The sequence below is a fragment of the Ictalurus punctatus genome, unplaced genomic scaffold (genome assembly GCF_001660625.3).
Source record: "Ictalurus punctatus breed USDA103 unplaced genomic scaffold, Coco_2.0 Super-Scaffold_100060, whole genome shotgun sequence".
Classification (NCBI taxonomy): Eukaryota; Metazoa; Chordata; class Actinopteri; order Siluriformes; family Ictaluridae; genus Ictalurus; species Ictalurus punctatus.
The window spans coordinates 533,894-556,443 of NW_026521090.1; the positions used below are offsets into that span (position 1 = coordinate 533,894).

General features: G+C 40.1%; 1 protein-coding gene across 13 annotated transcripts in view; it reads right to left on the minus strand.

Moving 5' to 3' along the window:
* Nucleotides 1-2,244: 2,244 nt before the first annotated feature.
* Nucleotides 2,245-22,550, minus strand: part of LOC108261866 (TBC1 domain family member 10A) — a 24,547-nt gene continuing 4,241 nt past the window's right edge. Inside the window, exons 1-9 of one of the 13 annotated variants that reach the window (XM_053679061.1) lie at nt 12,856-13,032; nt 11,878-12,206; nt 11,683-11,734; nt 11,381-11,555; nt 10,750-10,883; nt 10,490-10,620; nt 4,921-5,109; nt 4,693-4,847; nt 2,245-4,420 (exon numbers count right to left, since the gene is read on the minus strand). In XM_053679061.1, coding sequence (XP_053535036.1) covers nt 3,854-4,420; nt 4,693-4,847; nt 4,921-5,005 — 807 coding nt within the window. In that variant the 5' untranslated portion in view covers nt 5,006-5,109; nt 10,490-10,620; nt 10,750-10,883; ... (2 more) ...; nt 11,878-12,206; nt 12,856-13,032 and the 3' untranslated portion in view covers nt 2,245-3,853. The other 12 variants (XM_053679062.1, XM_053679059.1, XR_008394987.1 and 9 more) reach the window with 12 other exon arrangements.

Sequence of the window (22,550 nt, forward strand, 5' to 3'; positions counted from 1 at the left end):
CCTCACCTAGAACGTCTTACATTTAGACAGATTTTTTTTTAAAGTCTTTAATTTATTTATTCATTTTCATATGGTTCATTTACATGTGATTCATTTACGTTGATTCATTTTCATGAGATTCATGAAAATTATTTTTTTTTAAAGTGGCAGAATTCATTTTTAACACAATATATAGATTAAAAAAATGATATAGTTTATTTTCCATTTTTTTATACAACTGATATTTTCTCATAGAATGTTAAATACATATAGAGGAATATATACAGAATGAAGGACAAGGTTTTGTGCCTGTGCCACCTCCCACACCAATGAGTGTTGGGTTGAGTCATCCCCTAACCTAACCCTGCCTGAGCCTTTTTATTAAAGGTGTTTAATTTAGTTTGATGTGGTTTAGTTTGTTAGAATGTGAATTTATCTGTTATATGTAGGCTAGCTAACTGCGTAGTTAACTAACGTTAGTCAGCTGACAAGAAAAATATCAGACTTTTTCCTCATTCCCTGCCTGTCCAAACCCTGCCTCCTCTACATCAGATGCCCACGATGTTGAGACCAACTCGACCAGTGAAAGTTCCCAAGTGACATTTGAGTCATCCCAGCCCGTTTCAATCGGTGTGCAATCTTTTATAGATGATGACAGCCAAGCGCAGCGAGTTGCGTCTTCTCCCGTCTCTGCAGCTCTCATCCCGACAAGACAGTTTAAATCAGCTTGGCTACAAGAGTTCGCCTGGTTACGTTATGACAAAGGGAAAATGTACTGCACCTTTTGTGCTAAAGCAGGACAAGATATTGCTGGTGAAACAGAGTTCATTACCAGTTGGAGTCATTTTAAAAAAGAAACCGTGAAGAAGCATGGAGACAGTACAAAACATGAGACCGCCAGGGATTGTGTCATTGTTAGGTCTGCCCCTCGTGCCACCCCAATCGTGAAAGCAGTGCAACGTGCTAGTGATAAAGTCGCTGAGAAAGAGATGAGGGAATTGAAAATAAAATTCAATGCAGCCTACATGACTCTGAGCCTGAATAAGTAGGAATTGAATAAAAAAGTGGAAAAAAAGAAACAAATGACTGCACATTTAAGTATTTACGATAATATGATTCAAGATGGGGGCAGCACTGCTACTGTTGGGCCCTTGAGCAAGGCCCTTAACCCTCTCTACTCCAGGGGCGCTGTATCATGGCTGACACTGTGCTCTGACCCCAACTTCCTAACAACCTGGGATATGCAAAGAAAAGAATTTCATTGTGCTGTAATGTATATGTGATCAATAAAGACTCATTATTATTATTATTATTATTATTATTATTATTATTATTATTATTATTATTATAATAATATGACGTACTGAACATTGCACATATTGCACACTGTGTCTACTACTTTTATCTACTATCCACAGTCCAAAGGCTGTGGAGCTAGAAGGCTACGTGTGGGAATGACAAAAGATTTTTAAAAATAAAATAAAAAATGTATCAATACATGAAATTAGATTACACAATGTAGTTGAGGTTTACATGAATAAGCAGAAATGTAATCATGCTTATCTTTCCTATAGCACAAATGAAAAGCCCTCTCTAGAAGAGCAGATTTGTCAAATGAAACTTTTTCCTTCTTATCCACTGCTACGGTAAACTAAAGAGTGGATATTCAAATTACACTGCTAAATATGACTAGCGGTAGCTACGTGTAGTAGCGCAAAATAGTCCATCAAATGTATTAGCAGGTGTAGCTTATACACGAGTCCACTATTGGTCATATCACTATTGAGAACATGCCCCAAATTCATTGCTTTAGTAGAATTTAATGGTAAGTGAAATGATAATCACATTGTAATGTCCTTAGTATTTGTGCAGTCTACAGGTCCTCTAACACTCTGTTAAATGAATAAATGTAAATGTACTATGACGTAAATTTTGTTTTAAATCAATTAATTCAGAAATTACACACAATGTTAAGTTGATGTAATTATCAACATTATTATGTCAACACAACTCATCAAAATAATGTGTACAACTTTAAAAATTTAATTAATTCAATAAATTAGAATTTTTATCTTGCAACCACACATTAAATTTAGATTGTGGGGGTTTGTTTTGTATAGCTCCGCTTTTAGAAAATACACGATGGTTGAATGTGAACATAAATGAGCAGAATGTAAGCTTGTGAAATAAATTAAACTTTATTGATTGCACTTTTGAGAAATTGGCATGACTGAATAAAAATTTACTGAAATAAATACTCTAAAACATTGATATACCCGAAGAAATGTTCCAAAAAAAAAAAAAGTTTTTACATACCTTCTAAATAGGTCCCTTTAGGAGGTAAACGTTTTAAAGACGGTGTTTTATAAGAAACGCGCGTATTACATGCCTTCTAAACCTAACCCTTTAGGATGTAAAATAAAAATTTCTACAGTCCTTCAAGGCTGTATGATGTCGTTGTTCTCTTTTACTGAAAGAAAGGTCAAAACCATCGGTGTTATTTGTTGTGGAGACTGAAGTGACAATATGTCTGAAGAAAATGAAAATATGTATTACATATCCTACCTTCTAACCAGGTTAATTTAAGGGTGAAAAACCTTTTTTAAAGACGGTGTTTTAAAAGAGTCGTGCATTTTGTTTAAACTATAAACAATATTTCAGAAAATGGTTCACCAACGAGGATACTTACACAGAACTGTCGCTAAATACATAAGCTTTCGTCTATGCTTTGACATCCCATGTCCCAGCAGTACATTTATGACCTCTGATGACCATGTGGGTGTGTGGGGGTGGGTGTGAGAGAGAGAGACACAGGTGTTCTTTTGGGGGTTTTGCTGACCAGAATTCTTACAAATGTGTTTGTTAACGAATTAAAGGGAGTCGTGTGTCTCAGTGTTAAAATAATGGTTAAGACGTTGTGGTTAAAACACAGAAGAAACTCTGCAACTATCTGTTACTATGTCTGCTCCGAGAAATCCTAATACCCTTAGAAGATTGCTGTGTATTCACCAACAAGAGGACCTGTTGAAATGAGAGAGGACCTGACTTTTGCTCCAAAAAAAAAATAAAAAAACCAAGAGGATAGATTGACAAATTATTAATGAAGGTAATGTAAAGACGTTGTTGTTTAACCCTGAGCAGGGCGTCAACAACTCCAAAGATCCTGTCTTAAGTCCGAGGGTTTAGTTAGGAGGTAGAAAAACATTTAAAGACGAGGTTATGTTAATGAAAAGGCTGTGCCTATTGTACAGGATTGTTGTGATTGTCGTGCAGCTCTTGTAAGATGTGGTAAGGAAATTTGTGAAATACAAACACAAAGAAGTGGTGGTTGCTTCGGATTAAGAAGAAAAAAACCTGCCAAATTGATACGAGTGTAATATAAACAAATGTTTGTGATGCCTGTGAAAGTCTTTCAAAAGTGAATCTGTAGGTAGTTTCCCTTCTGAAGACTGGAGCGAGTAAACAGTCCTCAGGCACTGCAGAGTTTTTGTGGAGTGTGTGTACATTTTTGGACCAAGTGTGGTCCTCTCTCAGATTGTTTGCAGTTCCTCCGGTGTAAACTATAACACGTATAGTTTATAACAAGTATAGTTTACACACGTTAAAGACTTAACGATCCTTGCTATTCAGTAGACGTGTGCCAATAATCAATTCCTCAACGTATCACACTGTTTAACACGCACAACAACAAAAAAAAAAAATCAATGAGTGTTCTTTTTGTACTCGGGAGCAGCAGGCGAGTCGTGGGTGGCAGGTGCGTTGTGCGTTAGCAGAGGGCTTGAGTGTGTAGATGGATCCAAAATGGTGGCTGAGTTTTATGTATTATTAGGGAGCTCATCATGGTCAGGTTGTCCGGATTGGACAGGAGCACATTTCAGCAGGTGAGGACGCTACGCTGAAGGTGATCCGTGTACAGGAGCAGTAAGGAGGGATAGATGTTGCAGAGGGATAGATTCCGCCAGTTTCTTATCGATGGAGGAATTCGAGGACGCTGCACGAGTCGCTTTGTAGAAGTGCTCGTCTCTTTGACCTGATTTTCCTGCATTGTAGGGAGCCGTGGTGGATGTGATGGTGTATTTGGAAGTGCAAGATTGAGATTTTCCTGGTTCAGAAGCTGTATGTCCAATATCTGACTAGGTTTAGACTCGCCAGGTAGAGCGTAGGGGTTCGGAATGAGGGCTTGGTTTTTCTTCAGGCTCCCTCTCTTCTTCCTGAGGTTCGGCTCGGACTTCTCCTCAGGGACCGATGGGTACTGGACCATAATGGTGGGTTTCTGGCGGAGGTCTTGGTGTGTATGAGGCTCGGTGGCCATGATGGTGCGAGCACTGTGCATTCTCTGAGGGAGTTTGGGGCCGGGCTCGCCGTGCTTCTTCTTCCAGCGCTTCAGCTGCGTGCGTTGCTCACGTTCCACGTCCTGTGCCGATACCTGCAACTCCAGAACCTACAGCAAAAATCAGTCACAAAAATGAACTGGAATAGAATGTCATTCTACTGTACTTAATGTGTTAGAATGGGCTTCATTACAACGTCATGTAAAAGACGATGATAAATATTTATGAACGCTAATTTTGTAGAAATACGAAGGTGATGATGGATAAAACATGCTTGATCACCATAGCATGGACTCGCATAGTTACAGTAATGACAGGAAATGTTACAGTAGTGAGAGACCCATCATCATACTCCTCCTCCTCCTTCTCTCTGTTGTGTTACCTGGAGCACGAAGAAGCCCTCCTGCATGTATCTAGGCTCAATCGCTCTGAGGACCTCCATGGTCTCATACTGACCCGGACAGGCCTTGAGCTTATCCCGAGTACCCAGCATGGACGTCAACAACTCCAAACCCACACAGAATATCATTTTCACTCCTACACAAAGAAAGAATGAGAGAGAGAATCAACACAGAAAGAAAAGATGGACAAGTGTGTGTTTGTGTCTGACCGTCACACAGGAACATGTCCCACACTCTGAGGACCGAGGCCCAGGGCAGAGTTCTGGAGAAGGCGCACATGAACCACTCCATCATGTAGAGCACCGGCTCGATCTTGTGCTTGTCCAGGTGCCGATACGCCACAGAACACACTTGCTTCACAGCGCATGCAGGATCTCTCCGTCCAGCTGAACCGCCTCCTGCACACATAACGGTTCACAATAAGCGATATAACTTGCTGTTAATAACACAAAACAACTGTTCTCCTACACAGAGAAGCCCTGTTTCTAATAATACACTGTGCAGTGCAGAAATCTGGGAGGAAGAAATAAAACACGTAAAATTACAAATCAAAACTACAGCTCACACTAAAATACATAAACACACACTCACAATAATATAGAACATTAAACCTTAAAGAAAAAACTAAGCAAAACTGCCTCATGAACACAGCACCACATACAAACACAAGATGGCGGTGTTGAGTCGCCTCGTACAGCGGAGCAGGGTGGGGTTTGTAGCTCCGATATATAATTTCTAACAGAGCTTATGATCTGTGTGGCGTTACAAAACTAAATTACCGAGTGCGAATGTTTCCTCTACAACTTCAGACTGAACTGAACTACATTCGCTTCAGTCAGATTTCAGTTTTTCACTTTTTCACGCCTGCAATCCACGGATACACAACTATAGCCGTTTTAAAAACGTGCATTCAGTCCGGTTTCTCGTTTCTACTGTACTTCTATATTCCAATTTATTTAACTAGGCCTGTAAAAAGAAAAAAAAACCCAAACACATGGCAAATGGTACTTCTCAGCTTAATTTGATTGGTGAACAAATACAGTGGTCTCAGTTGATCCTAAATGTTTCTTTCCCAACAAAATAGAAGGTTTAACAAATAAAAAAATGTAATTTCTCAGGAAGTTATTCAGTGAAGTAACAATGAACTATTTTGGCCCTTCAAAGCTATTCAGTGACGAATGTAGCCACCCTTCTTTTCAATAACCGCCGTGAGCCTTCCATTGAATGTCAGTTTCTTGATCTGTTCATGATCCATTTTAGCTGAATGGAGCATTGTCCTGCATAAAGATCATGGTCTTCTTGAACGTTGCTGACTTCTTCCTGTACCATTGTTGAAGAAAGGATCTTCTACAAACTGGCAGTAGATTTGGGAGTTCATTTTCAGTCCATCTTTAACCAGACGGAAAAGGTCCATCTGCTCCATCTATAGTCACTCTTATTTCATCGGTCCATGAAACCTATAAGGAACGGTCTTCAGGTATTTCTTGGCCCAGTCATGATGCTTCAGCTTGTAAGTCTTATGCAGTGGCGGTTGTATTTCAGCCTTCCTTACTGTAGCCATGTCTCTGAGCACTTGCCACCTTGTATTTCTGGACACTCGTGGAAGGTTGCAGTTCTGAAACATGGTGGCAGTGCTGGCTAATGGGTTCTCTCACGTTTTATTCTTCTTAGTCTTTTGCAGTCAACTAGCGCCTTTTCTTCTCCGTGGTTTTTTGCCCCCTGTCGAGTATTCATCACAAAGCATTTTTCTTGGGGGGTCACACCTCAATAATTTTGCGATCGTCAGTGTGCTGCAGCCCCCTGATAGGCATTTTACAATTTCTGACCTTTTTTTTTTTGGCCCATTTTCCTGAATTGGAGAAGCTAATAATTATGCAAACCTTATATAGGATGTTAATCACTTTAAGGTGTAGTGTTTATATGTGGTGTTCTCCCAACAGGTTATTTTGTAGACCTTGATTTTGTTTGATAACGAGCTTTGCTTTCATTGGTTGGCTTAAAGGAGGGCGGGGTCACGAGTACTCTACTTTTTTCCCCTTCTTCGCACTCTTTTTGATTATACTGTTCTATCTGCTTTTCATGCACAAGTATGTCCCTGTACTATTAAGGGGGAAAAGTGCATGTGCAAGGAGATGTACTACAAATATAATATATAATATAAACTTACACACATTTTTAACCAGACAACACCACAGGCTGTCAAAATGGCTGACATGGCCAGTTTTCTCCATGTTGGGCAGAAGGATAGACTGTTATCGTAACCATAGTGCAAAGTGTGAATGAGCGAGCAAAAAAACACTGATAAGACCGATTTGAAAACTTTCCAGGCTGATATTCTAATGAGCACGCTTGACCTTTGTTGATGTGAAACACTCAGCCTGCTATGGTACTTTTTGATGATATCTTTTCATGTGACAACACTGAAGAAATGACACTGTGCTACAATGTAAAGTAGTGAGTGTATAGCTTGTGGAACAGTGTAAATTTGCTGTCCCCTCAAAATAACTCAACACACAGCCATTAATGTCTAAACCGTTGGCAACAAAAGTGAGTACACCCCTAAGTGAAAATGTCATTTTACAGTTCAACAAACTCTCCTCCAGCCCCCCAGTGCTGAGCCGCCCACAGAAGACAACGTGGTGTAACCTGTGATACATCTCCCAGCCTGAAGAGGGAGCACTGCTCAATGCATACATGCTCTCAGTGGGGGGCGGGGGAGGGACATCTGTTTTGTGACTAAGTCAAACTTTCTGTGAATATTTAACCATTTGTCCTCATTCTCACTAATACGACTGTTTACAATATTATTCATATGAAGTTGGAAACTGTGCAGAGGTTTAATGTGTTTCTAATTGAAAGTACAAACTCTGAGACAAACTATTCATGCATTAGTGCTGCTCCAGCTTTTTAGTGTCCATCACACTTTTGTGTGAAAGCATCGCTGTGTGCACCATTAATCCAGAGTCTGTGATTAGATTATCCACATCATGTTCAAATAAATATTTCTGTAGGAAACGCTTTAGAGCAGGGAAGCCTTACTGTGGTCCTGTAAGATTACAGTCCAGTACAGTTTGGGAATTTTCCTGAATCACACCCGATTTAAGTCCTCGGGTCATTAGGTAGGAGTGTTAGATGAGAAATCATCACACTGTGCATGATCACAGGAATTCAGGACCAGAGCCAGGCTCCCCTGATTTATAAATTAATTGTTGATGACCTTAAAGTAATTCCCAGTGAAGATTTATCATCTTTTTACAAGCATCCTTTTCACATGTAAGAAAAATAGAAATTGCAGTGATTTGTATATTTGTGCGCTGCATTTCTTTCAGAGCCGTGGGACTGAATTGTTGTGTATATAGGCAGTTTTTTTGTGCTCTGAAATTGACCGGACTTTTGAGAAGATAGCTGCTCATGGTTTAATTCACTTTTAAAAAGGGACTGACAATATGAAGTGAGCATACGTGTATAAAAAGGTGGTTGTGTTGAAGAAACCTTGTTGACCGATCTTTGCTAACTTGCTCTGTCTGTGTGTGTGTGTTTACTGGTACAATAGTGGTAGCAGATTTGCAGAGCCGAGCTTGCAGTAAGGAAGACGCTGAAGTGTACTTGTTTGGAAGATGTGGAAACTCAAGTCTTACATGTTAGCACAAACATGTCTTTTTCCTTTATTAGGGAATTTGTACTTTTGGACATTTTTGAAAGATATCATGCTTGTGAAATGTGCTTTGCGTGTTATTCATGTTCAACTGGTTGTACTGGGCTTAGATTTGTGTCTTTTTGAATCATTTACGCTCTATGGCACCTTCTACGGTTTTGCTGTATGGGCTGTGTTCCAATTGATCTGTGTTTGATCATTTCCTCCCTTCGCTCAAACATTGTGTTTGAGAAGGCCTTCATAGTTGAACGGTTGTTTTCCTCAGCTTTGGATTTAGCTGTAGGGCCCAGAGGTTTTTGGAGTTTGAAGAGGAGGCGATAAAAGATTTGGAACACAGCCCTGTTTTCCTTTCCGAGGTTCCCCGGCTTTTTTCCGTCACCCGTCACCTCCTAACCGAGCTCAATTCTGCTGCAGTTTTTTAGCCACAAGCTGCTGGTGCTTGACTTCTGAGGCCTTATCCTGTTAAGCGGCCGCACTATGGCAAAAAGGAGAGTTCAGTATGCCGACTGTATGAGCTTCAGTTGAATGTGTTGTGGTCGAACTCTTGGTAGGACAGTCCAGTATATTACAGACGAACACAGACAAAAACATCCACAAGGCTTCTACTAAATATTGTTGAATGTCCGCTCGTATGCAACTCTCCAACAGTGTCACGTCCTATCGAGAGTTTCAGTCGATGTTTATAATCTAACACAATGGGATTTTTTTTTACTCTGGTGTAATTTTCTTGACCATTTTAACGCAGCATCTCTGGTGTTACTTTCGTCAAAAATGTAGAACACCAGAGACGAGGCAATGACGACGTGATCTCGTTCCTTCGTGTGTTTTTGCCTCAGATTCTGGCGACTGTTCAGACTCGGTTTGTAGCGAAATTTCAAATTCACAAATGCCTTGAACAACGTACATTTTCAACAATCCGTTTAAATCGACTGGTCCATTTCCGCTGCACGGTGGATTTGAAGGATGCACTGTGATCAGTGTGGCGACGTCTGGGAATCGAGTTTCTGAAAAGGCCACGAGTTGGAGGTTACATTTAGTTTCTAAGGACATCTGGGCTCTTGGTGTCTTTTGGATAGGAACTGCAAAACTTTTTCTATAAGGGTGAAAACAGATGCATGCTTAGATTCTTTATCTGTAGACAGTTTATCTTGCTTACTACATTGACATATGAAGTTTGGACCGGTTCTGTAGAAAGAGATTAACATTAAGGGGGAAAAAAACAATGTAAAAATAAAATACTGAAAGTGAATTTGTCCTGGATTGTTTTATTTATTATTTTCCATTGGGATGTCAAAAGCTTCTTCAACTTGGCCACAAATCTAACAAAGTCAGGTACATTGTCAAGTATTGCCCCAAAATACCTCTATGGTAGATAGATGTGCTCACTGATCACTTGTACATGTGCTCATTCATACAATTATCCAATCAGCCAATCATATGGCAACACCACACTGTACAACATCAAGCAGGATCAGATGAAGAGCTTCAGTCAATATTCACATCAAACACCAGAATGTAATCCAGTGATTTTATCTGTGGCATGGTTGTAGATTCTAAATGGTCTGGTTTGAGTATTCCAGAAACTTCGGCTCTCCTAGGATTTCCACACACACACACACACACACACACACACACACACACACACACACACACACACACACACACACACACACTTGTGAAAAACATCCGGTAAGTGGCAGTTCTCGGGGTGGAAACACCTTGTTGACGAAAGGAGAATGGCCAGACTGGGTCAAGTTAATAGGACGGCCATGGTAACATCAAATAAGCTCTCTTTACATACATGGTGAGCAGAAAAGCATCTCAGGATGCACAGCATGCCAAACCTTGAGAACAGTAGAAAACCTCATTGATCCAAGATCCATTTTTAAGTATTAAAGATTTATAAAATGTGACACTAGGTTACTTCTCTATAGTTAAAAAAATTGCAAACAGGAATGTGTGTGTGTGTGTGTGTGTGTGTGTGTGTGCGTGCCCGCTTCATACTCATCCACTCCCTACTTGTGCCTGAGTGTATTCATTGAGTAAAGACAGTGTGTGCTCTTAAATGTATGTATGTGTGTGTGTGCGCGTGTGTATTTAGACGGCAGTGTGAAGTGGTGTACCACTATGTGAGGAGGGAGAAGTATGCTCTGAGGATGAGGAGATGGAGCAGGATGACGTGGCCTCTCTCTGGAGCTCCTCCACGTTCTTCACGCAAAAACAATAACTCTCTCAGATTCTGATGGAGCGGCATCTACATAAGAATCAACAAAGCACACAAACATCAGTTTCGTTTTGGGACACAGATTTTCTAAATCATTACATTCGTTTTCTATTTATTTATGTATCATTATTAAAAGATCAATCATCAAGCCGGTGTAACCTTAATCTTTATCGCTAGCTGCTCCTGAAGTGTTTTGGAAATCGTTTCAGCCACGTCATGTTCACTCACCGTCCACTTTATTAGGAACACCTGTACGTTCATGTAATTTTCTAACCAGCCAATCATGAAATATACTGGAATATAGAGGAATCACAAGAAAACTGCATTTCAACACATTTTTAAAAAAAAAATCTCACAATGTTGGATTTGAGTTTGTAATGCAGTGAGCACAACCAAGGAGTGCATTTTAAAAAGAAAACTACAATGTTGTTGAAGACTGAAACCTGTACCTACAAACTAGAACTGAAAATGGAACCACTGAAGAGTCAACAGTGTCAGAGATCCTCGTGTGTCCAGTCCCACTGTGTACGGCACTTTTTATGCTTACCGACCCATTACTCCAGCTTTTGTGTTTTTTTTAGCTTTGTGCTGATAGAAATGGTTTTGTTTTTTTAAAGCAAACTTGGTGTTAAAACCCAGAAACATCTAGAAATAAAAAGTGACATTCATCATGTGTCTGAAGTGACACTGTTCAGTTATACAAGTAACTGGGTATTTTGGTATATATTGGAAACACTATTTTTGAGCATTTCCCCAGAATTTCATAGAGTGTGGTTTGCAGTATAAGCACCTGTGGTCTCATGCGTGGGTTCCAGCGCACATAATAACCCACCCAGAGCTCCAGATGTGTGAGACTGGCCAGTGGATACAGCACCTGGTTTTTACAGTCCACATAGAACGGGTTAGTGAAGTCCTCCGGCTGACTGTTAACGTAGGACCACAGTGACCGTTTTACCCTGTACTTCCTAAAAACAAAAGAGAGAGAGAGACAGAGAGAGAAGTCATAAGACACTTAGACAAATTCATTTCCATTCAGAAAAATCAGACAGGCTGGAAAGCCTCCGCCCATTAGTGGAGAAACGTGGAGCGTACCTTTTCCATTCTCTCCTGCTCACTGCTGTAGAGGAATGTACCAAACAGGCAGCTGTAGCGGCGATCCAGGATGGGGATGAGAAAAAGCTCTTTGAACTCAGTGTATAGTAAGATGCTTAAATGTGGATCTGCACAATAGTGCCTGAACAGATAATCAGTCTTTTGTTCAGTACGGAAATTATATTTAATTCTTACAATTAGAGTCCTCTTCAAAAGTATTGGAACATCAAGGCCAATTCACTTGCTTTTGCTGTATACTGAAGACATTTGGGTTTGAGATAAAAGACGAATATGAGACGATAGATCAGAATTTCAGCTTTCATTTCCTCATATTTACATCTAGACGTGTTACACAGCTTAAAATATGGCAGCTTTTTTGAAGCCATCCTATTCATTAACTGTTCAAAAATACTGGAACGAGTGACTGATGTTTTTTTCTTGCTGGCCAGGTGTACCTCGTTAAATGGACTTTAAAGAATGAATAGCTCTGAATGTCTTCTCTTGGTTTGAGCCCTGGGTTTCACCTGTGGAGACAGCATTTGTTGTTAAAAAGAATAAACTGACATGAAGACCAGAGAGCTGTCTATGGGAGAAAAGCAAGCCATTTTGAAGCTGCGAAAAGAGGAAAAACCGGTCTGAACCATTGCACAAACATGGGGCATAGCCAAAGAACAATTTGGAATGTCCTGGAAAAGAGAGTTAGTTCTCATTATGATCTCTTACTTTATAACATTAAAATCAAACAATAGTTCCCTCACAAGCCTCTCTTTTTTCCCCCTAACTCTTGAAATTAATAAGACTTGCAATGTTACTGAGAAACTGGAAAGTGCAATGTTCTCTCTGCCGTGACACTGGAGACTACTTCCATAAAACTTCCATAAATAGATAACTTATAAATCTTAACTAGATCACAATGATCATACGTCTTTTTCTTTAAGTGACATGTTTATAATATGTTTACGATTAAGCTTAGAATATGTATTGCGTACGCCATACTAGACCCTGTCAATGAGCTGTTACTATAGGAACGAGAACGAGCACATCACTATAAAGCTGTAATTTCCCTTGCAGCTGGAATCAGAATCTTGCTGTTCCAGAAATGTCTCCAACGCCTTCTGACCAATCAGATTGGAGAATTCAACAGTGTTGTGGTGTAAAGCATCAGTAGCTGACCTGTCTCATCATCTGCCACACACAGTCGATGAACTGCACAAAGAGAGGGGATCGTTCCGAGTTGGCGTGATTCTCATCTCCAAGGCCGACACGCTGAGAAACACACAGAGAGAGAAAGATGGGGTTAAATATACATGCGTTCACGCACCCACACACAGCCACGCCCTCACTGCTCATACGCACCGAGGCCAGCTTGTGTCCGAAGCTGATCCACTCCTTCTCGATCAGTACCTGGAACTTGTGTCCGAAGCTGAATCTAACTGATATCTGATATTAAATTATTGTGAATTATCTATATTTTACACTTTATTACCCCATATCTATCTAATTATATATATATATATATATATATATATATATATATATATATATATATATATATATATATATATATATATATATATATATATATATATATATATATATATATATATATATATATATATATATATAGTAAATCGTGCACATCGGAGCAACTTCATCCCGACCATTGCCTGCCTTCAGGGGTGCTAAGGAGCTCCTCGACCATGCCCATGCAAGTTACATTTTCACTGGTGCTGGCGCGTCTACCGAGTTTTGGGAGTTTTCAGCCATGTTTAGGCCCTTAAAAACGACAAGAATGCATGAAATAAACAATAAACACCAGAAAATCAATAGGGCCCTCCGGTGGTCACCGGAAGCGCTGCACCTTCGGTGCTCTGCCCCAATAATAAACAGCAGATCCAATAGGGCTTTGCAGCAGCGGTGCTCGGGCCCTAAAAAGCAGAATAAAGCACCAACAGAAGACACAGAAGCACAAAAGCAGGTAAGGATAATTACAGAAATGGTTACATTACAGAGATCCCCACAATGTGATCCATGACCACAGTAACATGACAAGAAGCTTCACCTCAGACCAGTCACCAATTGTTGTAGGAAGGTGAAAGTGGCTGCCTTAAAATATTTTTACCTCAAAGTGATTTGTAGCGCGCGCGCACACACACACACACACACACACACACACACACACACACACACACACAGTGGAAAGGGTGTAGCAAAAATCGTGCAACTATTGTGGGAAAAAGAGGGGGAAAAAACCCTGATACTTTGTACCAGATGCATCATCTTTCATAATTGTGATTAATGGTCCATTAGAGAAGAAAAAATTCAGTTCCATTCTTTGATTACTTATTTGGCATACAGTGAATATTCACACTTTAAGGCCATGTGGAACAATTTCCAAAATGCATTTAAATGGGGTAAATTGTGTACATTGAACCGAGAGTACTAGACATGTTTGCTAAAAGCAACACAAAGGCTTTATTCACACTGCAGGAATTTTATATTGTGTGTTTAGATTTTTTCTTTTAGACAGACTGTTCAACTGCAAATTTGTTCTGGTGAATGACAGGCATTCAAAATCTTTCTGCAGAACTCTGTTGAATATTCTGTACATCAGAGATTCATCTGAACTTCAACAAAACATTTCACATGTATAGAGTTCTGTCTACGGTCATCAAGTAATCACATTTATAAGTTTATTTATTACCTCTCCCCTCTGTTGGCTCAAATATAGCCTATTACCCAAAAACACTTAAAATTCAACATAGAAGCCAACACTCACATCTACCTCTGAGCCCAGTTGGAGATAGAAAAAAAAGACACCAGCCGTGAGTGAGAAGAAGCAAGGGTCCAGATTTATTGTTCCGTTCCACCACACGAGATCCACACCGATGAGAATTCTCAGAAGTGATGAGCTTAAGCTCCTGCATATCCTCCATACTGTCCTGCATATCCTACTATTCTGTTTTTTTATAGAGAGTTTCTCTATTACTATAAGATTATTAAAGTTATTCATGTGTGTGTATGTTGTGTCTACTTGCCCGCCCTTGACTGTACGAGCGTGTGTGTGTGTATTAGCACTCCTCAGCTCAGCTCGTATACCTCTTTTTGACTTTTTTGACTACTACTGCTCTTAAAGATCTTTAAAGTGTAATTCCAATTTGTCAATGTCCGCCTAATCCCGCTTCTATGTGTCTAGGTGCCCATCTTTTCTTCTTCTCCCCTTTGCTGGATGCTAGGTCTCCCTTATGTTTATTTTATGACATTTTTTATCCACAACACCTCCGTGATGGATATTTACACCCCCCGTTGCCTCAGCAGAGGAAAAACCATCATTGAGGACAGCTCTCACCCTGGCTCTGATCTGTTGCCCTCAGGGAGACGTTACAGGTGCATCAGAACAAGGACTAATAGATTCAAGAATAGTTTTTTCCCCAAAAGCTATAATCATTCTAAACACACACATGTACTGATTTCACAGTATAGGTATATAGTGTCTCAGAACTGTGCATTTTATAGTACCCCCCACTTAACCATAGTTAAGAGCCAAATCTCCACCATTCTGAAAACATAAAGTACGTATTCATGTGTAAACAAACATGTGTTTTAAAATAAATGAACATTAGAACAGATTTACTTGTCTCTGACTGAACAAAGCAGGCCATATTAAACTGGGTTAAATATACAAATCCACACAGTTCACCAGTCCAATAGAATCTGTACAACACGTTAGCAATACTTCTGCTCTGTTTAGACCCAGAAAATATAAAATACTTACTTTAGTATGAAATTTCTGTCAAGTGTCTACCATGGGGTCGGGATTTACGGTCTGTGAACACGTGCTGATTACACGTGCAGGAAAAGCAACCCACACGTGCAACCCTGACCGAGTGAGAACGACTCAAACGATTCAAGAAGAGGATTCTGAATTGGTTCATTTAAAGAATCATTACCAAAGCCGCTTATCTTACTTCGATGGTTTGATAACAACAGCCCGTCTTACAGAGTGCTGCAGGAATGAGTCGTGAAACCCAGAAACGATTCAGCGTATTAGCACTTCCGTCAATGGGGTTTTGGGTTAAATGCCGGAAATAAGGTCTGTGGTGAACACAAGCTCAAGATGTTTTCACGTTTATCTCGACACACAGCCTAGTGAGAGACTTTTTATTATTTTAAGGTACATTTCCTGAAGAAAATGTGAGTGGTGCTTGCCGTGGCAAAATTCAGATCGGGTGCCAATACTTTTGAGAACTGCCCGTGAAGGGCGCCAATAGTTTTGAGAGCCGGACGCATAGGGCGCCAATAGATTTGACAGCCGGACGCATAGGGCGCCAACAGATTTGAGAGCTGGCCGCCAAAAGATTTGAGAGGCGGCCGCGCAGGGCGCCAATACTTTTGAGAGGCGGAGATCTAAAAATAGTAGTGCTACACAAGCTTGGTTGCAGTCGTGTTGATTAAGGAAAGCTACAAGGTTACAGATGTGAGGTTCTGACCTTTACGGTACAGTGAGGATGAGCAGAACATCTACACAGTACTGTGAATAGACTCAGTGTCTGTGGACTCGTGTACACACAGTTTGGTGAGATTATGCTACAGGAACAGTCAAAATACACCATGGCCTTGAATGTTTTGGCCCCGTCGTAAACACTGAACAATCACAACTACTCTGTTGAGAGCGAGAAATGACCTCACAGAGTGGTGCGTGTTGACGTCCATTTTATATAGTTACTGTTTCTGATAGAAAATCGATCTCCCTCACGCTCTCAATACTGCACTGTAACAGTGTGGGACAGAGACCCGAACAGCAAGGTGAAAATGATCTCTCTGCAAAACATGCGTAAAAGTCGTTTAAACAGATTACACAGGGTCTCTTTCTCCTGCAAGGGGTATGTCAACTTCAGACCAGAACTATATACCCACCCAGCTACCAACACGCACACACACGCGCGCACACACATGCGCGCACACACACTAATTCAGCCACTTAAAAACAGGAAGGACTTTTATAAACAATTAAAAATAGACTATAATATGAACATTTTAACAAATTAATAAATAGCGCAAAAAACACAGCAGTTAAAACACTGTAAATACCCTCCTTTATCAAAAGTCTGCTCTTGCGCCCACACTCTCGCTCTGATGCCAGCTGGAGCCGCCTCTTCATGGTCCCCTCGACCTCCATCTCTGCAGCTTTAGCCGTGAAGAGGTTTCTATGAACTGCAGCTTTGGAATAAAGCAACACATATCGTACAGTCATTATGAATCTTAAGCATTAATTACACTTATACCACGGTCAGTGTGAATACTGGATTCTGATTGGCTGGAAGGTGTGCATTATACAGTGAGGGAAAAAAGTATTTGTTCCCCTGCTGATTTTGTACGTTTGCCCACTGACAAAGAAATGATCAGTCTATAATTTTAATGGTAGTTGTATTTGAACAGTGAGAGACAGAATAACAAAAAAAATCCAGAAAAACGCATGTCAAAAATTAAAAAATAAAAGACACCTGGGAGCCAGAAATTTTTCTGATTGAGAGGGGGTCAAATACTTTTACCTCATTAAAATGCAAATTAATTTATAACATTTTTGACGTGCGTTTTTCTGGATTTTTTTGTTGTTATTCTGTCTCTCACTGCTCAAATAAAATCTACCATTAAAGTTATAGACGGATCATTTCTTTGTCAGTGGGCAAACGTACAGAATCAGCAGGGGATCAAATACTTTTTTCCCCTCACTGTAACTGTTTATTGCACAGGTAATTCCAGCCAGTTTGATCACCGTGATCATTCCTAAATCTTATCACACTACTTTATCTGTGTGTCTGATTTACTTCAGACAAAATTCCAGATCTAACCACCTAACTTATGGAAATTAAAGTTTATTTTAAACTACTTTTTTCTTTCCAGTTTCATTTTTATTGAACATTTCTCCTGAACACGTCTACATGTCAACTGAACATCACCTTTTCTCTTCTCTCCTCCCCTCCCTTTCCCAAGGAAAACAAATTGAGCAACACACAGCAGTAAACATTCACAGGTTTTTCTTCTTTTTTCACTAACAAAGGAAAACAAAATTAAAAATGCAGAAAACCCGCCCCCCGCCTCATCATGGATACCCAATAACTGTCGCTGGTTATAAAGATATTGTAAAATCCAACAACAGGCACAAAAATTTAAGTGGGAAGTGTCTAACTCCATAAAGTATACAATAAAGGGATGCCCTTTATAAAAAAAACTTGTCCGTACAACCATTCATCCTATATGTTATTTTCTCGAGTTTCAGAAAAAACATCACGCCCTTTAGCCGCTGGGAGATAGATGGGTATTTAGCAGACTTCCACTGCAACAGTAGGGAACGTCTTGCTATAAGGGATGTGAAAGCAAAAACATCCTTTTGTATCAAGCTCAATGGAACTGAGGCATCAGGAATCCCAAATACAGCAATCAATGGACAAGGATTTAAATCTACCCTGAGAATAGTGGACATGATGGTAAAAAAACAGTCCAAAAACCATGGAGATCAGGGCAGAAGAAAAACCTATGGCCAAGATGACAGGGAGAGCCATGGCATTTATCACACTTGTCCTCTACGTCCGGATACATCACAGAAAGTCTCGACTTGGACAGATGGACTCTGTGTAAAACTTTGAACTGGATGAGTCCAAGACGAGCACAGGAAGTGGTAGACTGTACCCTCCCTATAGCACGTTCCCAACACCCCTCACTTATCTGTACTCCTAACTCCGTTTCCCACGCATTCCTAACTTTGTTACACGACTCACTACCTAACGCCAGAATGAAATCATAAATCCTAGAAATCATTCCTCTCTGATGTGGATTGTTTGAAAACAAGCTTTCCCAAGCCTGTTCAGGAGGCGCAGAGGGGAAATCAGGAAAACATCTAGAAACGAAATTCCGAATTTGAAAATACCGAAAAAAATGAGTCACAGGGAGGTCATAAGTGTATGCCAGATTGGCAAAGCTATCGAACACACCTTCGTGATACAGATTTCTAACTTGTTCAATACCCTTGTCATCCCACACTGAGAATGTGGAGTCCAAACACGATGGAGGAAATAGGTGGTTGTTGACTAAAGGACACAAAGAGGATGCACCTACAAATTTAAAGCGCCGTCTAAATTGATACTAAGTCCTAAGTCCTAAGTGTTGAGGACAACTAGATTACCAGTATATAGGGAGAGTTTTGTAGGTAGAGAGGAATAAAGTAAAGCAGGTAAAGAGGATTCCCTACACGACAATAGTTCCAATTTAGACCAAGAAGATCCAGGAGATTTAACCCAGTAGCAGAGTTTATGGATGTGCGCAGCCCAGTAATAGAATTGAAAATTGGGTAATGCAAGTCCTCCACTAAGTCTACATTTCTGCAATAATTTACTAACCCTTGGTGGCTTCCCTCCCCAAATAAAAGTACTAATTATCTTATCCAATGAATCGAAGAATGATTTTGGCAGAGAAAGAGGCACTTGCTGGAACAAGAAAAGAAACTTCGGTAATATATTCATTTTGACGACATTGATCCTGACAATTAGAGAAAGGGGTAAGTTACCCAAATCTGAATGTTAGATTTAACCTTTGAGATAAGGGGAGTGAAGTTAGCTGATGAAAGATTAGATAGAGAACGTGTCACGTTGATACCTAGGTATTTAAACCCTTACTGACTAAATCGAAACGGTAAATCTGACTGTTGGAGAGAAAATGCTGCAGTATTGACAGGAAAACAGTCGCTTTTCTCCAAATTTAATTTATAACCAGAGACAACACCGAAGGATTCCAGAACAGCCAAGACAGCTGGCATAGAGGCAACAGGATCGGTTACATACAATAACAAATCATCAGCATATAGCGACAATTTGTATTCTACACCGTATAGAACTATTCCTTTAAACAAGGGAGAAGATCTTAATGCGATAGACAGAGGTACGATAGCGACAGCAAAAAGCAGAGGGGATAAAGGACAACCTTGACGAGATCGTTTGTCTGAACCCTGGCATTAGGGGTTGAGTAAAGGAGGCTAATCCAAGAAATAAACTCATCCCCAAATCCGAACTTCCTCAAGACTGCAAACAAATACTCCCACTCAACCCTATCAAATGCTTTTTACAGCATCTAATGAAATCACAATCTCAGGAAGCACTGCCGAATGCTTTGAATAAATTATATTAAAGAGCGTACGGGTATTGAAAAACATCTGATGTCCCTTTATAAAACCCTTCTGCTCTTCACATATAATATAAGGGATAATGTCCTCTAAACGAGATGCCATTACTTTCACCAACACCTTTACATCTGCATTAAGCAGAGACAGCGGCCTATAAGAACCACAGGAGGTTGGATCCTTACCCTCCTTAAGAAGCAGAGCTATCGTGGCTTGTGTCAGAGTCAGAGGCAAAGACACATTCCAAGGATTCGTTGAACACAGATAAAAGCAATGGAGCTAATTTTCCAATAAACATTTTAAACAATTCAACTGGAAACCCGTCCGGGCCAGGAGCTTTGTTAGATTGCATAGTTTTAACTGAATTCAAATTTCTTGAAGAGAGTGGGGAGTCCAGTTGCATGGCAGTATTCGAATCACTAACAGGGTTACAAAGGTCTTGAAGAAATGCTTTAGTATCGTCTGCAGGAAATTCAGATTTATAAGGTGAAGAGTAAAACCATTTAAAAGTAGCATTAATTTCCATGGGCTCTGTAGTGACGATATTATGAGTGTTTTTAACACTAGGTATGAGACGGGAAGCGGCCTGTCGCCGTAGCTGACGTGCCAGTAAACGACTCGGCTCGTCGCCATGTTCATAATATGAACCAGGAGTACGTAACAACAAGCGTTCCGCCTCTTTAGTCGAAATAAGATTGAATTCTGCCTGTAAGTCGATTCGCTGTTTAAGAAGTTCTGGAGAGGGGTTCAACGCACATCTTTGATCGAGACTACTGATCGCAGATGTAAGTTCATTAACCCTAGCAGTGCGCTTTTATTTACAGAGAGTGGAGTAAGAAATAATCTGCCCTCTGATATAGGATTTAAGTGTCTCCCATAACAATGAATAAGAGGTGGAGTCATTCTGACTGAAGAAAAGAAAGTCATCCATAGAAGTAGAAATGAACTCACAGAATTCACTGTCTGCTAAAAGAAGAGAATTAAATCTCCAAGGCGGTGGGCTACGTTTATAAATAGAAAGATGAATATCTAATTCATGATCGCATGGTCAGAAATTACAATACCCAAATAGTCAGAAGAAACTACACAAGAATCAAGAGTGCTGTCTATAAAAAATAATCAATCCTCAAATAGGATTTCAATAGGATAGCACCTGGGAGAAGAAAGAAAACTTTTTAAGAGCAGAGTTACGGGATCTCCAGGGATCAACGAGACCGTTCTGACCCATAAAATCGGAAAATGTTTTAGACATAGCAGATTGATTCAGAGTACGGGGATTAGACCGATCAAAGTTTTGGTGAATTACACAGTTTAAATCTCCACCGAAAATCTACAGGTGAGTATTTAAAAAGGGAGATTGCTCAACAATCTATTAGCAAATTCCACATCATCAAAGTTTGGAGCGTGTACATTTACCAACAACACCTGTCTTTGCATCAGAGTACCAGCAACTATAATATATCTACCGTTCACATCAGCAACAACGTTAGTGGAGGAAAACTGTGACCTTTTGTCAATTAAAATAGCGACCCCTCTTGCTTTCGAATTAAAGTTCGAGTGGAAGACTTGACTCACCCAAGGGCAGAGTAACCTTTGATGATCTTTAATACTTTAAGACGTAGGTGCGTCTCCTGTAAAAATACTATATTGAAGTTTAAATGTTTCAAATGTATAAAATCCTTAGATGTCTTGACAGGATTACCCATACCTCTGACGTTCCAACTAATAAATCTTAAAGGCGTGCCTGTCCCAGCTATGCTGGGATCCATATGACTACTAACCATTTAAATAAAGTAAACCAGAGAAATATAAATAGCCAATTAGAGCCGAAGTGGGACCTCCCAAAGTTTATTTTAAACTTCTAATCAAAGTTTGCACTTCTAAACCAATGACAGCTTTAACGTTATTAATTGTGGAAAGACCATGGTATAGGCGGGGTAATCCATGGCTAGGTGTGCATTAAACGATTTGAACGAGTGGTTCTTTTCCTCCACATCATGCATTAAATCGTTTAATGCACATCTAGCCGTGGATTACCCCTTACATATCATCTGAGAGAGACAGCTAATTCTGTATGTAAACAGATATACTTACCAATCACGACCTCTCCGAGTTGGAGAGCGGACAGTGAAGTCTTTCCATTGACTCCCCTCCAATTGAGATTCTTTGCCAGGGAGTTAGCAATCACCCTCTTCAATATGCGCCAGGTGCAGTCACGCACATACACCCCGTCAATAAGCGCCAACCAGTTTACCTGAAACCGATTTAAAAAATAATATACACTAGTATAAAAACAAATAATTAATAAGCATGTATTGCCTCGTCAACTGTGTCAGTGCTTCTCACTACTCCTGCAGTTACCCTGCCCTGTGTGTTTTCCATCTCTACTAAAGAGTAGGTCATAACTGTTCCCTCATATCAAAGTGGTGTTCAGTGTTGTGCTTTGAGTACGAGTGTGTCACCTTGAGAAAACAGAAATGCTCTCAGTAGCTGTGTAATTGTGCAAGTAGTTGTTAACAAGAAGGAAAAAAAAATCACCAGATTTTGCTTGTAATCTGGGCTCTGTTGCATCCTTTGCTCCAGACTACGCAGTTGAGGAAGGTCTTGCAGGGGCAGTAAATCTTCATCAATATCCAAAGGCTGCACCTGGACCTCCTGTTAGTGCACACACACACACACACACACACACACACAC